The sequence below is a fragment of the Podarcis pityusensis genome (assembly GCF_964106645.2).
Source record: "Podarcis pityusensis genome assembly, chromosome: 13".
Taxonomy (NCBI): domain Eukaryota; kingdom Metazoa; phylum Chordata; class Lepidosauria; order Squamata; family Lacertidae; genus Podarcis; species Podarcis pityusensis.
This window is the reverse complement of record NC_138038.1, coordinates 43047775-43064146: the sequence shown is the minus strand read 5'-3', so window position 1 is coordinate 43064146 and position 16372 is coordinate 43047775. Positions and strand designations below refer to the sequence as shown.

General features: G+C 43.6%; 3 protein-coding genes across 3 annotated transcripts; all 3 read right to left on the bottom strand.

The window, feature by feature from the left end:
* Nucleotides 1-2709: 2709 nt before the first annotated feature.
* Nucleotides 2710-3783, bottom strand: LOC308461067 (olfactory receptor 2J3-like). Its single transcript, XM_080977664.1, has one exon. The coding sequence runs from the start codon at nucleotides 3697-3699 to the stop codon at nucleotides 2797-2799; it is 903 nt and encodes a 300-aa protein (XP_080833790.1). The 5' UTR covers nucleotides 3700-3783; the 3' UTR covers nucleotides 2710-2796.
* Nucleotides 3784-8320: 4537 nt separating this feature from the next.
* On the bottom strand, nucleotides 8321-9265 carry LOC308461068 (olfactory receptor 2J3-like; the record flags this gene model as incomplete). The annotated part of the gene is made up of 1 exon (XM_080977665.1): nucleotides 8321-9265. The coding sequence occupies one exon, from the start codon at nucleotides 9263-9265 to the stop codon at nucleotides 8321-8323; it is 945 nt and encodes a 314-aa protein (XP_080833791.1).
* A 5530-nt stretch (nucleotides 9266-14795) lies between these two features.
* On the bottom strand, nucleotides 14796-15815 carry LOC308461065 (olfactory receptor 2D2-like; the record flags this gene model as incomplete). Its single annotated transcript, XM_080977662.1, has 1 exon — nucleotides 14796-15815. The coding sequence occupies one exon, from the start codon at nucleotides 15813-15815 to the stop codon at nucleotides 14796-14798; it is 1020 nt and encodes a 339-aa protein (XP_080833788.1).
* Between the last annotated feature and the right edge of the window lie 557 nt (nucleotides 15816-16372).

Sequence of the window (16372 nt, the reverse complement as noted above, 5' to 3'; positions counted from 1 at the left end):
AATGTTCATTGGGCACTTTAGAGATATAGATTTCCCCCCACCTCTCATTTGCACATTCACATTGTCTTGGGGAAGTGGAGAAATGTGGGGAACATGAGGTGGCTTACTAGCCAGCTCAAGGTCCTGGCCAATCAGTCATCCAGCCCTGCAAAAATCCAGCTTCTCCTGAAGCAAAAGATGGAGAGAACTCAATCAATTATGGGGGAAATAATACAGATATGGTGTTGAGTTTCCACACCTTTTAGTTGTAAAGTCCTTTGGGCACACATAAAAATACACCAAACAAAAGCATAACTTGGACCTGTTGTGTGTTCAGACCTTTAAACCTTCCCCTTAAATAAATTCAGACAAGACTCAAATTTTGGTTTGGTTTTTGGCAGAACTTTTGCCACAACTTTATTGATTACAGCACATGACTGGTTACATAGGCTCTGGTTCAACTAGCTCCCTGCACAGTTGCAGGTAGCGCTGACCCAGGGCACCAGCATAGATCAGCCTAGGGTGAACACCTGGATAAGCCGAAAGCCAGGAACAGGCTATCTCCACCACCCAGATGTCCCCCTGGACTCAGGCACGGGCACAACCCCCTCTCAGGAGTTAACCAAACCATCGAGTCCCTGGAACAGAATAACCTTCACATAGGGATGGCGAGAGCATTCTCCCATCCCTATCACCTGAACCAGAGCCTATCCACCACACGAGCACCGCGCTCGCCACCAACCACTCACATCTGCAACCAATCCCCGCTGACATGGATCTCAGCCACAAATCATTCCCAGTTACAGACAGATGAACACCATCAATCCTGTTACAGATAGGTAGCCGTGTTGGTCTGCCATAGTCAAAATAAAAAAATTCCTTCCAGTAGCACCTTAAAGACCAAGAGATTCCACATCCATAGTAGCTAGTATAGTATTGTTGGGAAGATTATTTAAAGATTGTATTTTCCTCAGAAAATCTGTGGTGTCACGTACATAGCTGGGAGCACTGATGGCATATGGTTTCAGAACAGAGTCCATATAACCGGAGACACCCACTTTTCCTGTAAGACCTATTGCAGTCGTTAAGAGTCGTCAACAGGCTCATCTCAGCTATCTGCCAATCACCCATTCCCACCACCCTTCTGAGTAATACCCCTCCCCACCTTCTCACTATATAGAAGGATCTGGCAACTTCTGTTTCAGTGTATCTGAAGAAGTGTGCATGCACACAAAAGCTCATACGAAGAACTAACTTAGTTGGTCTTTAAGGTGCTACTGGAAGGAATTTTTTTATTTTGACCATCAATCCTGTAAAGGGATGCATCACAGAAGGTAATGCCCTGGTGACGGATCACCATCCCACCCAAGGCCAGAACCTTCTTGACCACAGCACTCTGGAAGCGCCTCCTGGCCCTCTCAGTGGCAGCTGGGCATTGGCTACCACACCACACACGTCGCTTCAGCAACTGCGACCAAAAAGTTTTGAGTCCAGCAAGAGCTGCCTTCAACTCTTCCAAGTCCTCCTGCATGTGGGTCCGCAGGCTCAAGCGGGAGCTTCCGGCAAATCGTTCTCACCCAGCTGCACCACCGTCGTGAATTTATTTAGGGGGGAGATCTCTGGGTCTGAGCATGCAAAAAGTGGGTTTTCCTCAAGAAAACCAATAGCTCCCTGGAGGGCCTCATCCATCGCTCAATTTTGTAGTCTAGTCTGCTGTACTACCTTGTCTTATGAACATCTTACCTACTGTCCCCCCCAACCACATCCTGAAATCTGCCTCCTTTGCTGATTCCCCTACTTCACTCCACTGAACCACAAGACTGAAGTCAGCTTGTTAACTCTTTTGCTAGTCTGTGTCAAAGATTCAGTTTTAATGGGTGGCAGGTAGATGCAACTCACACAACATTCACCTGTAGCTAGAAAAATATTCAATGTTTGATACAGGAGACGAGTGGCTAAATAAAGTATGTGACCAATTGACCAATATGATTCAAGTGAGAGAAGGCAGACAGGATTATGATCAGTTTGTTGAAAAAATAATTATTATTATTGTATATTGGGGTAGTAAGGTGCAGGAAAATATAAATCCATATGCATTGCTGGGAGGCTTTGAGATTGCATGCTACACTCAATTTAGTGAACTTCATTGGAAAACGAATGATAACAGTATTTTTTTCCACTCTTTTTTCCTCCCCTCCCCCCACCTTATTTTATTGGGATCTTTCCTAATATATTATGTTGTGTTATTGTTGTATAATATCAAAAACATTAAATATTCTTGTATTATGCAATATAACACCTTATATTCTTTGGAGGAAAGTCAGGATACAAATATAATAAAAAAGTTATATAAACAAGACATCGATTCCATAAAACATATTTTGTTGCACTGTGCAAAATATGAGCAAGCCAGGGCTGAACTGATACTACCCTTGCTGGTACCTTTCCCGGGAAAATCAGAGGCTCACTATGTCAGGTTCCTATTGGAAGACCGGACAAATGCTAGAACATTAGCAGTGGCAAAAATTTTATCGGTGGTTACAAGAACCAATGATCCCTATTATTCTGAACAAAATGCTTGTTTAACCTGGAGGTAGGCTGTATGAATTTTGTATTGCTTTGTAACAATTTGTTGGGTCTCTGGACCGTAATAAAGATTGTGGTTGTTATTGTTGTTTTAGAACTCTCTTGCCTGTTCGTGAACCAGAAGCAGCTCCTCATCATGGACAAAGAAGTAAGTTCATGACCCAGCAGACAATGCAAAAAATCATGAAGTCTGAGCAACATTTGCACATTATTCACACAAGTAGGCAACTCTCAACTCTTTTTCAAAATGGCCAGTCTTCTCAGTGCCTTGGCTGTTGCACCATGAATATCCTTGTTCCGCAGAGTATAAATGATAGGATTAAGCAAAGGGGTGACCACAATGTAAAAGACAGCAATTTTCTTGTCACGATCAGAAGTTGAACCCGACCGTGGAATCATGTACATAGAGATGACGGTGCTATAGAACAAGGTGACCACGATCAGGTGTGAGCCACATGTGGAGAGGGCCTTGCGCAGTCCAGTGGTTGATCTCATTTGCAATACTGAGGAGAGAACAAGCCCATAGGATATAAGGATAATCGTCAGAGGAATTAATAGCAATACTACTGATGCCAAGAATATGAAAGCCTCCGTGAGGTGTGTGTCAGCACATGAAAGTTTCATCACCACCGGCAGCTCACAAAAGAAGTGGTTGATGTGGTTGGCATGGCAGAAGGGGAGACCAAGGGTGCTCCCCATGTTTATCGAAGCAAGGAGGAAGCCACCTGCCCAACAGAGCGAGGCAAGCAGGACTTGATGCCCCCAGCCCATGATACTGACATATAATAGAGGATGGCAGATAGCTAAGCAGCGGTCATAGGCCATGGCACTGAGAAGAAGACATTCAGTCCCACCCAGGGCCAATGTGATGTACATCTGTGTCATACAGCATGTGAAGGAGATGGCACCAATGCCAGATAGGAGGTGAGCCAGCATCTGGGGCAACGTGGTGGTGACATAACAGATCTCCAGGCCCGAAAGGTTTGTCAGGAAGAAGTACATGGGTGTGTGGAGGGAAGAGTCGGCCCACACAAGCATAATGATCAGCAGGTTCCCCATAATGGTGAGGGAGTAGATGATGAAGATGACCACAAAGAGTAGAATCTGTGTCCTTCGATCATTGGTGAATCCCATCAATATAAAATATTTGACAGAGGTCAAGTTCTCATCACGTACTCTGACCTCTTCCCTGCAGAGAAAGGGAAACAGTGAAAGAGCAGCGGCACGCTCAGGAAATGGGGCATGTCTCAAACAAGCTATGTTCCACTCATCGCAATATCGGATTGATCCCAGAACAAGCTAATCCAAGAGTGCAAGTGCACAATTGTCTCATTCCAAACTGATGAAAAGCTTCCCACATGGCATGAATAGAGAGATATTCACTCCATTTGTGTGTCACTTTCAAATAAGAAAGGCTACCAGGTAACATACACTGCTTATCATTGAGTCATACAGGCCATAGTTGGCAAATATAGTTCAAACCATGGTGTCACATCAGAGTTTTTGTGGTTTATATTTTGATTTTGTCCTGTGAATTGCCCTGAGACCTCCAGGTATAGGGCAGTATATAAATTCATTTAAAAAAAAATCATAGGTGCCAACTCCTAGGGGCCGAGGCCCATTCGGCTCCCCCAATAAAATATTTGAGGGGACTGGGACCCCCCAAGTCAGTCATAGGCAAACTCGGTCCATAGGCTAACAGGACCAGTGGTCAGGGATGATGGGAGTTGTAGTCCCAAAACATCTGGAGGGCCGAGTTTGCCTTTGCCTGCCCTAAGTTGATGGGTATTACCATTCAAATAGTGTGTATATACCATGTCATGTGATGAATTATGAAGGGTGGAGCTTACCTACCCTACCCAATATTTTATTCCAGTTTACACCCCTGGAGATCATAGTTTACTGGGATAAAATAGATTTTTTAAGGGAGACCACCATTGTATGAATGTAGCCCTTCTTCACAATATCCATTAAAACAAGAAAATAGTCTACATTCACACACACACACACACACACACACACACACACACACACACCATTTCCAAATTGAAGAACATGATCTTACCACTGCTCTTCTCTTTGTTGTTTTTCAGCAACCCCCAAATAGTTATCCATGTCACTGGTATGTGCAACTGTAAATAATAGCTGAGGGGGTTCCAGTCAGCTGTCTTAACGTGAGACGTTGAACAATCAAAGGAATTGTCAGTAATCTCAAGGAGGAACTTGCTGCATCTCTCCTAAAGGGGCTTCTGCTGAGGGAGGGCAGCTCTGTGCTGCTTGGAAAGACTGCCTGTTGCAGGGCACTCAGTAGTCTAATGCCTTGGGGTTTACTTGCAGTTTGCTTCTGCTAACCTTTCTGAAATCAAATTGGTTGTGGGGGAAATTGATCAACACATGGCCCAGCCAATCAGTGCTGTGCCTCCCTGCTCTAAGCAAGTGGGGCAGGTTGGTCTAGGGCTGACACAAGGTCCAAACAATCAGTGCTATGAACATCTAGATTCATCTCAAACAGGAAAATGCATGTTTTCCCTGCCTCCCATCCTAAAGAAAAAGTTATATGTATGTTTGCAGGTCGTCAGGTGGTTGTCCTTCTCTGTCCTGTGAACTGGGATCCTTTAACTGGAGATGGACCACAGATAGACCACAGAAAAAAATCTTGCTCTCCTTCTGATATGCTTCTTCAAGTACCTGGCAAGATGCTTGATGATCCTCCAACCTAGTTTTAATGCCTACCAAAGTGGGGTTCAACACAACCTGGCTTGCTCAACTGCCTATTCCTAACGTTAGACAATTGGACAGCACACCAGTATTTGTATTCTCCCTATGACTTTTTGCATTCTTTTTCCCTTGTTTGCTATTCATTATGATAATGAGGACAGTGCAGCTACTCCACAGGGACTCCCTTGGCGCCTTTCTTCTCTTCAGCCATTAATAGGTGTTTATTTCCTGAACCTCATGGGGCTTCATGTTCTTAACATACCACAGATATGGAAGAATAATTCTATGCTGGCTTTGAATCAGAATTGTATGCATTGTAATAAAAACAAATAAGCACATTTCACATTCTGTTATCTGAATGTATGCAAACTGAGCATATTTGAATTCGTCTCTGTGGGTTTCATGTTTTCCTTAGCATTTAGGGCGCATGGTATGCTCTTGGGAAGTTGCCTTATACTGAGTCAGATTATTGGTCCAACTAGCTCAGTGTCACCTATGCTGAGTAGCAACTGCTCTCCAGAATTTCAGAAAGGGGACATTTTCAGAGATTTTTAGTTCGCAGGTTGCCATCCGGATTTGGCTCTGGGGTGAACTGGAATGGGTGCACACCAGACCAGGCCCAGTCCAGATTTATCAATTATGCTGTGCCCACTTACAATTCCCAAGCAGCTGGTATCCAGAGGAACAGTGACTCTGACAATGGAGATGTAATACATACATTGATATCCTTATCCTCTATGAATCTGTCCAATCCTCCTTTAAAACCATTGTGGGAGCATGTTCCATTATGAGTTGCTGCTGCCAGATATAACTCCCTGTCGGCTTTGCAAGCATTTGTGCCAGACAGGGATGGCATGAGTACCTGATCTGCCTTCGCATTCACCCAATTCTAATTTAGGAGTGTCCAGATTTCCTCCTAAAGCATCTGTGAAGGTAGATTCTGGCACTGTGTAAGCATTCTTCAACCCAATCCCCCTAAAGGTAAGGGTAAAGGCACCCCTGACAGTTAAGTCCAGTCATGAATGACTCTGGGGTTGCAGCGCTCATCTCGCTTTACAGGCTGAGGGAGCCGGTGTTTGTCCACAGGCAGTTTTTCCAGGTCATGTGGCCAGCATGACTAAGTGAAACCAGAGCAGCGCATGGAAACGCCATTTACCTTCCCACTGGAGTGGTACCTATTTATCTACTTGCACTTTGACGTGCTTTCGAACTGCTAGGTTGGCAGGAGCTGGGACTGAGCAATGGGAGCTCACTCCGTTGCAGGGATTCGAACCGCCAACCTTCTGATCGGCAAGACTCAGTGGTTTAGACCACAGCTCCACCCGCATCCCTCAATCTCCCCAGATGCCTTCAGAAATATGACATTCTCCTTGTCAGTGCTGCTCTCCAAGAACAAATCTTTTATTAATATTCTGAGCTATTTCTGTTCTCTATAAATTCCCTTTCTATGCAAGCACTTATAGTTGAAATTCTCCCTTTGGGAGGGTCAAACTATTTTCTTAAGCTCCGTCCACAATGTCCTATCTGGCATGGCATCTGTGACTAATATTGTCCTTTTCCAGGTAAAACTTTAAGAGGACCTTTTATGTATCAAACCTTTCGTTCAATGGTTGATGTAGCATCTTAGATTATCCCAGAATCATGTACCATGTTGAGGGGGGGTGTCTATGGTCACCCTCCATATCTGCACACATAATATTTAGGGTTTAGCGAAGAGTCTCAGTCTCTCATTTTTAGCCAATGTATTTCTTTACTTAAGCTAATATAGTTCAGGGTTACAGAAGAGGGGGGAAATAAGGTTAATCAGTCACATACAGAATATATCACCTGACAAGGGAATACAAAAATAAGGCAATATAATCAAGTGTATTCAATTTTAGAGTTGAAGCAAATATATTTAATTACCTGGGAATACAAGCGTGAGGTTATTTTTTTAAGAGAAGACTGAGTTGGTACCAAAAGGGAGCAATGTCTATACCTCATCTCTCCTTTGAAGAGACAAAAGTTAAGATACACACCTAAATTCAATTGCTAACTTCACCACTGTGAAGGGAAGATGTAGCTTGGCCCTAAAATCCTTGAATTTCTTCAGGTGCTGCTGGTAAGATCGCCTGGTGCCCTAAACCCACTATGGCAGAAGTGATGGCATACTGGGATGTCAAATTCCAAAGTTCCACAGAACACACAGAATCCACTGGGTTCCAGCTCCGAGAATAGCTCCATCAGGAACCAAGAGAGGGCATCAGCAATGCAATTCTGCAGGCCTGGGATGTGATGGGTCACAAACAAGATATTAAAGCATGCCTTAATAACTCTCCAAACCTGTGCTTTGTAGGCATAGGACATGCAGAAGTGTGTGTAAGACCTGAGTGGGTATAGCATTGCAAATGAAATCTGAAAACAGCCCTCTATCTTGGATACTGTACCTTGGCTTTGGTGTTCCAATAAAAAGAAAATTATTTTCGTTGTGGGGGGGGGAGAAAAATATTGAAGTCAGAAGGAGGATCTGGTGGGAATTCCCAGCATCCCTGTCTCCCTTCCAGGAGGATTTGGTGCTCAGATCTCCTCAGCAGCAGTGTTGGCTCCAGAAAAGAGAGACGTTATCAAGATTTGGCTGTGAACAATGACCCATGAAAGGACTAGCAAGTCGAGGAGCTGGCACTGAGGACAGAAGCTGTTCGGTTCTCCTTGCTTTTTCCTGGCCTAAGAGTTCCATGCTGTCTAGAGTTTTCTTGGGTTGGTCCTTTAGGGCATGGGAAGACAATATGGTGCTCTGCAGAGGACGCTGAGTTGTTCTGAATGGGGAATGAAAGAACCATCTATGCCACCTTGACTTCTTTGGAGGAAAAATTTGGCATAAAATAAATAAATCAATGGCATAAACTTGCTCTACAACTTTCTTAGAAGCTCCTGCTCCAGAAACAGCTCCTGGTCATTGACAAAGAGACAGCTCCATGTCCCAGGAGATATGTATCTCCTGTGCCAAAACCTGATGCTCAAGCAACATTTCCATATTATTCATACTAGTAGGCAATGATCAACTCTTTTGCTTAATGTCCAGTCTTTGCAACACCTTGGCTATTGCATCATGGATATCCTTGTTCCGAAGAGTATAAATGATAGGGTTGAGCAGAGGGGTGACTACAAGGTAGAAAATGGCAATTTTCTTGTCACGATCAGAAGTTGAACCCGACCGGGGAATCAAGTACATAGAGATGACAGTGCCATAGAACAAGGTGACCACAATCAGATGGGAGCCACACGTGGAGAAGGCCTTGCGCCATCCAGCAGTTGACCTCATTTTCAATACTGAGGAGATAACAAACCCATAGGAGGTCATGATAATTGAAAGAGGAAGTATGACCCCAAGTGAAGCTGCCAAAAAGATGGCGGCCTCTGTAATGTAGGTGTCAGTGCATGAAAGTTTAATCACCATTGCCATCTCACAGATGAAGTGGTCAACACGGTTTGGGCCACAGAAGTAGAGTGAAGTGGCACTGCCAACCATTAGAGACCCAAGGAGGAAGCCACCAACCCAAGTGACTGAGGCAAGCAGAAATTGTCGCCACCAGCCCATGACACTAGTATATATTAGAGGATGACAGATAGCTAGGTAGCGATCATAGGCCATTACACCTAGAAGAAGGCATTCACAGGATCCGAGGGACAATGTGATGTACATCTGTGCCATACAACGGGTGAAGGAGATGGCTCCATTGCCAGACATGAGGCTTGCCATCGTTTGGGGCAAGGTTGTGGTGACATAGCAGATCTCTAGGCCTGCTAAGTTGCTCAAGAAGAAGTACATTGGTATGTGAAGTGAAGACTCAACCCACACAAGCAAGATGATCAACAGGTTCCCCAAAATGGTCAGGGAGTATATGATGAGGACTACCACAAAGAGAAGAATCTGTGTCCTTCGATCACTGGAGAATCCCACCAATATGAACTCTTTCACAAAAGTGACGTTTTCTTCCCCCATCCTTATCTCCTTCCTGCAGAGAAAGGGCGACAGGGGAGACCAGAGAAATTATCTGAGAACCATAAGTATAGCCTTGTTTGGGGCCCTACAAGACTGGGGTCAAACCATGAACCAACCATGAGCCTCAATTTCATTTTATAAAATATCTCAGCAAGTGTCTTTAGTTTCCCATTAATTGAAATTTCTTTTCACTACTGCGTGTCTTTCAGTCATTGTGATTGTGAGAACAGCTTGTTTATTCTTTATTTAACAATCTATTGAAGTATAGATAATGTTTTTGTTTTAATTTTTTTTGTAAACCATTTTGGGTTTTCTTACAATAAATGCTGTATAAATTTATATAAAAGTATATATTTCTTGATGTTCATGGTTTTATTTACTTATTTATGTTAGAGCAGGCATCCCCAATGTTTTGGGATTACAATTCCCATCATCCCTGACCACTGGTCCGGTTAGCTAGGGATGATGGGAGTTGTAGTCCCAAAACATGTGGAGGGCTGAGTTTGGGGGGTGCCTGTGTTACAGGAATCATAGTGCTGGGACACCATCTTGCTTAATGACATCAACACCCCGCTGATACGTTGACTTTAGTTCTGTGCATTCGTTATTTTTTTGTGGTATATGGTTGCAAGAACTGCCCTGGGATTTATTTATTTTATATTTTTATGAAAAGAACTGTGCAAATGAGATGATAAAGAAACACATGAGGGTTTTATTTTCTTTGAGGGTCTATTTAGGCTATGTGGAAGAGTATGAGTGGAAAGAAAATGGTTCCTCATTCATAGTAGTGGTGATTTGGTCTAATAAGGTAGAAGGCAGGGGAACCAGGAATAGGAGACCAACTGATTCTAGTTTTGTCCCCAACCTCCTCTTAGATAAGTTCTACAAGAACAACATTAAGACTAACCAAGGGGGAGGAAAAATAAAACAATAGAAATACTCAACTAACTGACCAGTCTTCATGGCTGCTGTTCTCCCAAACACAGCATAAATGAATTTCAGAGTGATGCCTTTGAGAAATTTAAAAAAGAAAGAAAAAAGAAAGAGGAACCCCTTTAAAGAAGAAACTACAGACCCAAAACTACATACAATTCTCTGCATACAGCAGAGTAACTTTTCAAGAATGGATAGTGCCAACAAACGTTAGGGGTTTCCTCCCCACCCCACCACCAATTGACTTACAAATTACTCAATATTATCTGACCTTTGTATGCTGCACCGGGTTCACCAGCAGCTGTTAAGAAATTTCTCTTGCAGCAGTGTTTTTTCTTAAGGCATATGAAAGCTGAATAGTTTTCTCTTGAGGGCTGCAAAAAAAAAAAAAAAAAAAAACCCGGCAGGGAAGTTCACTGTAATACTGGTGACTTCATAGGAAAGCTGCATGCAGCTTCTGGTTTCCCTCGCAGAGGCTGCATGAAGACGAACAAAGAAACGAGAGCCAGTGAAAGGATTCTTGCTTTGGAGTTAGATCTGCCTCTCTCTGCCTTCTCTCTTTTACAGATGATACCCAGTTCTACCTCTCCTTTAAAACAGAACCAATGAATGTCCTATGTAAGTGTCTGTAGGCGGCTGGAGGATGAATGGTGGTTAATGGGCTTTGAAGACACTCAAACTCAGGACGCAAGGGAGAAACATGCCAAAAGGAAGGCACACTTGGCAAATCCACACCGTGATCACCTCCCACCCGGAAACCAATGTCCCAACTGTGGAAGGACATATGGATCCAGAATTGGCCTCCACAGTCACTTACGTACTCATTGTTAAAATCGTGTTTATGGAAGACAATCTTACTCAGCTGGGGCTGCATGCAGACGAACGAGAGCCAGAGAAAGGGCTCTTGCTTTGGAGTAAGATCTGCCTCTCCCTGCCTTCTCTCTTTTACAGAAACACAGATTCTGGAACGGCAGCTGCTTGCATCTCTTCTCTGATATACTTCCAATAGTCTTCTCTCTATGCACACAAGTGCTTGTTATGGTTATCTGACTAAATGTTCATTTGGCACTTTAGAGATATGGATTCCCCCCACCTCTCATTTGCACATTTACATTGTCTTGGGGAAGTGGAGAACCGTGGGGAACATGAGGTAGCTTACTAGCCAGCTCAAGGGCCTGGCCAATCAGTCATTCAACCCTGCAAAAATCCAGCTTCTCCTGAGGCAAGAGATTGAGACAACTTAATCAATTATGGAGGAAAGAATATATATATGGTCAGTGCTTTTCTTGGGTGCTGCCCCAACAAGTCTTCCAAAATGAGGGTTAATCACAGCCTAGCTTATTCCACTACCTAACTCTTCTCAGGTTTAAAACAGAGACAGCAGTGGCGAATGATTTCTCCCTGCCATTTTACAAAGGAATGGTGATTCATTAAGTTAATAAAGACTGTGAATCTCCCACACTGGATCTGCTCCAATTTCTTTTGTCTCTCTGGCCCCTCAGCTCATTAACAATTCTTTACCTTTACCTTCAGCCACTTGGGCCTGAAACTTTTGACATAGCGATTAACAAGACACAAGGGAAAGATTTTCCAAGAAATGAATGGAATGGAGTATTCTAGTAACCTAGCTATGACATGTGCTCTACTAGAATACTCCATTCCACCTAATCTTTTCTCTCCTGCCACCAAAAAATACTCAGTAGTCTGTGAAAACTGAGCATGCTCTCTCCATGTCAGGTTCCTTTAGGGTTTATATCCCCCCCCCCCCCCAGTTTCCCTTCCACACAAAAAAGATGTAGATTCCTGCAAGAGCTGGATTTTCCACAAGCTGGTCAATAGCTCCCTCATGTTCATGGGAGGCAACATTTTGCGTAAATAATTACAGTGGTACCTCGGGTTAAGTACTTAATTCATTCCGGAGATCCGTTCCTAATCTGAAACGGTTCTTAACCTGAAGCACCACTTTAGCTAATGAGGCTTCCCGCTGCTGCCGTGCCGCTGGAGCACGATTTCTGTTCTCATCCTGAAGCAAAGTTCTTAACCCGAGGTAATATTTCTAGGTTAGCGGAGTCTGTAACCTGAAGCGTATGTAACCCGAGGTACAACTGTATTGGCATTCATACCCAAAACACTGGTAATGTAGAAAATGATACTGCACCCACCATCAGAGGTGAACAAAGTAGGTATAGAACTGCAAATGTGGTTTGAAAACAACCCTATACAGTATCAGGATTCCATATTATGTGTTGATTTTAAAAGACTTATTTGCAGCTTTCTTGCAAAATATCAGTTGTGTACAGCAATATAAAGCAAGGAGGATGTTGCATCACACTTTAAGGATGCATTCCAGTCTGGGCAAGGAAGTATAGGAGGGTGCAGAGTAGGGCCAGTGAAGGAGGAGGCCTTGGGAAATTAGCCTGTGAGCTGGTGAAGTAGGCCTGCAGGTGCCTGAGTGGGGTCTGGGGAGCTCACTGCATCCCGCTGCGTCGCTCAAGCCTGTGTCTGCCAACTTGAAAGGCAGAGCGGGTACGACCTGGGAATGTGTCCCTCCCATGGACGAGCTTCTGTCTCTGGCATGATTTGTGGTTGGTTGCTCCATAATTTGGACAATTGGCATTAATCAAGAGGCGCTCCTGAACCAACATATGCAAATAGGCTGCAATCAGTCAGCTGTCGAAAGGACTGGGCTTGGCTCCTTGAAGGTATCTGAATGTTTTCCTTGAAGCTTGAGAATCCTTACAACAGATAGGAAAGGAAGGGGAAGGACAAGGTGCTTTCTGTTTTATGCTTTCTTATGGTTTTCAGATGGCTTCCTTTTTTCCTGTCCTCTCCTGTTGTTCTGTTTCTTATTTCAGAGAAGAGGGGGAAGGCTTTTGATTTATGCGCAACAATAAATTTAACAAGGTTTTAGTATGCCCTCCGACGCGGGTGGCGCTGTGGGTAAAACCTCAGTGCCTAGGGCTTGCCGATCGCATGGTCGGCGGTTCGAATCCCCGCGGCGGGGTGAGCTCCCGTCTTTCGGTCCCAGCTCCTGCCCACCTAGCAGTTCAAAAGCACCCCTAAGTACAAGTAGATAAATAGGGACCGCTTTATAGCGGGAAGGTAAATGGAGTTTCCGTGTGCTGCGCTGGTGCTGGCTCGCCAGAGCAGCTTCGTCACACTGGCCACGTGACCCGGAAGTGTCTCCGGACAGCGCTGGCCCCCGGCCTCTTAAGTGAGATGGGCGCACAACCCTAGAGTCGGACACGACTGGCCCATACGGGCAGGGGTACCTTTACCTTTACCTTTACCTTTACCTTTACCTTTACCTTTACCTTTACCTTTACCTTTACCTTTACCTTTACCTTTAGTATGCCCTCCACCTTTGACTGAGGCTGAATGGACTTTATTTAAAATTATTCCTGGGCTGGACTAGGAGTGCTGTTGGAGAAATACTGTTTAAAAAGTATGAACTGCTGCTGAACAGATCTGGCAAAGAGGCTGAATTTGAGAAAAGATCTTGTTTTTAACTGTGTGCTGAGGAAGAACTCCAGAGCGGAATTTTCATGGTGGAGTTTGGATATTCACTCTGTCAGTTATTTACAGCTGCAGCTCATACTGTAAACAGCGGGAGGAATCGAATGTGACCTTGTACCATCCAGAAAAAGACTGCAAAGAACTGAACAATGGAAGATAGCAATTAACTCTCCCAGCACACCAGGTCCGGGATAATAATGTATATGAAGGACTACACACGTGAAAAGCATTATTTATAACATGTAACAGAGGTGCTGTCTGTAAGGTGAAAAAAGCAGCCAGCTGGAAGAATGGTTTAATGGCAAGTGAAGGATGTCAACTGGACTCTAAATAAGAAATGATGTGGCTATGAGAGGAGATGATGGTCATATGTTTGGAACAGGATTTTTTAAAAAAATATTTAAATAATTTGGAAAATTAATTAAAAAATAAATTGGAAAAAAGACAATGCAAACCAACAACAACACGTGAAATGTTGGGTTTTTTGTATATAATTTTATTCAGCTTTCTGTTTTACAATTTAAAATACTCATTTTACATCCTTACGTCAATGGTTTCCTTTCTCATGGCTCATTTTACATATCATAAATCCCTGAATATTTTACAAAAACGATACCATTCCCTCCCCCTCTTCCTTTTTCCTTTCTCCTCCGGTGATGGAACTCTTATTTGGGGACTTCCCTGGCTTTTTCTGGCCCATGTAGGACCAGTCTGGATAGTTAGCCTTGGTGAAGATTTACGTTTTCAAGCCCAAAAAGGTGTTTGATTTGAGTTTCCATTGAAATGAGGCTGAATTTTAATGTTTTAATGTTGTATTTTAATCTTGTTTTAAAGTTGTATTTCAATAAATTTGTTTTTATATCGGGTATTAGCCGCCCTGAGCCTGGTCTTGGCTGGGGAGGGAGGGGTATAAATAATTTAGTAGTAGTAGTAGTAGTAGTAGTAGTAGTAGTAGTAGTATTCAGTATTCCATTATTGCATCCATCAAAACTTGTACACACTGTTGAATTTATCTTAACGCTGGCAGTGTTTTCAGCTACAACATACATAATGTTTGCGCAACATTTGCACATTATTCATTCTAGTAGGCAACTCTCAACTCTTGCAAAATGGCCAGTCTTCTCAGCACCTTGGCTGCTGCACCATGAATATCCTTGTTTCGCAGAGTGTAAATGATAGGATTAAGCAAAGGGGTGACCACAATGTAAAAGACAGCAATTTTCTTGTCACGATCAGAAGTTGAACCCGACCGTGGAATCATGTACATAGAGATGACGGTGCTATAGAACAAGGTGACTACAATCAGGTGGGAGCCACATGTGGAGAAGGCCTTGCGCAGTCCAGTGGTGGATTTCATTTGCAATACTGAGGAGAGAACAAGCCCATAGGATATAAGGATAATTGTCAGAGGAATTATAAGCAATAGTACGGATGCCACGAATATGAAAGCCTCCGTGAGGTGCGTGTCAGCACATGAAAGCTTCAGCACTATCGGGAGCTCACAAAAAAAGTGGTTGATGCGGTTGGGGCCACAGAAGGGGAGGCGAACGGTGCTACCTGCATTTATAGAACCTAGGAGGAAGCCACCTGCCCAACAGAGTGAAGTAAGCAGGACTTGGCGCCCCCAGCCCATGATGCTAGCATATAAGAGAGGGTGGCAGATAGCCAAGTAGCGGTCATAGGCCATGGCACTGAGAAGAAGGCATTCGGTACCACCTAGGGACAACGAAATATACATCTGGAGAGTGCAGTGGGTGAAAGAAATGACTCCGTTTCCAGACAGGAGGTGAGCCAGCATCTGGGGCAAAGTGCTGGTGACAAAACAGATCTCCAGGCTTGACAGGTGTGTCAGGAAGAAATACATGGGTGTGTGGAGGGAAGAGTCAAGTCGGACAAGGATGATGATCACCAGGTTCCCCATAATGGTGAGGGAGTAGATGATGAAGACCACCACAAAGAGTAGAATCTGTGTCCTTCGGTCATTTGACAGTCCCACCAATACAAAATATTTGATCGAAGTAAAGTTCTCGTCCCCCATCCTAACCTCTTCCCTACAGAGAAAGGGCAACAGTGAGTCTAAGGAAAGCCATGTGTTACACATCACAATGTCAGTTAATCCCCAAACCAACCAATCCAACGCTGTGTGTGCATACTTGTCTCATTTCAAATAAATGCAAAACTTTCTACAAGGCATGAATTGGGTGACACATGCTCCATCTGCTTGTAACCTTCCAAGGCAATAAAATTGTGTCAACCAATAAACATGCCATGCTTAAACCAGGTTCATGCAAACCTTGGTTTATAAATATAGTCTAAATCATGAGTTCACATTAGAGTTAACAGCCCAACATTGGTGCTGTTTTAGTTTTTTGTTGACTCTCAGTTGACCTATGGAAACCCATGAGCCTACCTTGGCTATGTTCATTAATATCAATATAGGTACTCAGAATAAAAGTTAATTGAACTTCACCCATAATGTGCAATCAGGGTTAAGATAAGTAAAGCATGATTACACAGGTCTTATATCTAATTTTTTGCCTCATCCAGTCAACCCTCTTTACTTGGGTGTCATCAGTTCAACAGACAACTTTGTCAATTCCTGACTGTGACCATTTTCTTTTTATCAAATTATGGATCAAATATGACTGAGGCCAAACA

Excerpts from the sequence above, each read along its gene's own strand:
- LOC308461067 (XM_080977664.1), bottom strand. The coding sequence starts at position 3,699 with ATGGGATTCACCAATGATCGAAGGACACAGATTCTACTCTTTGTGGTC.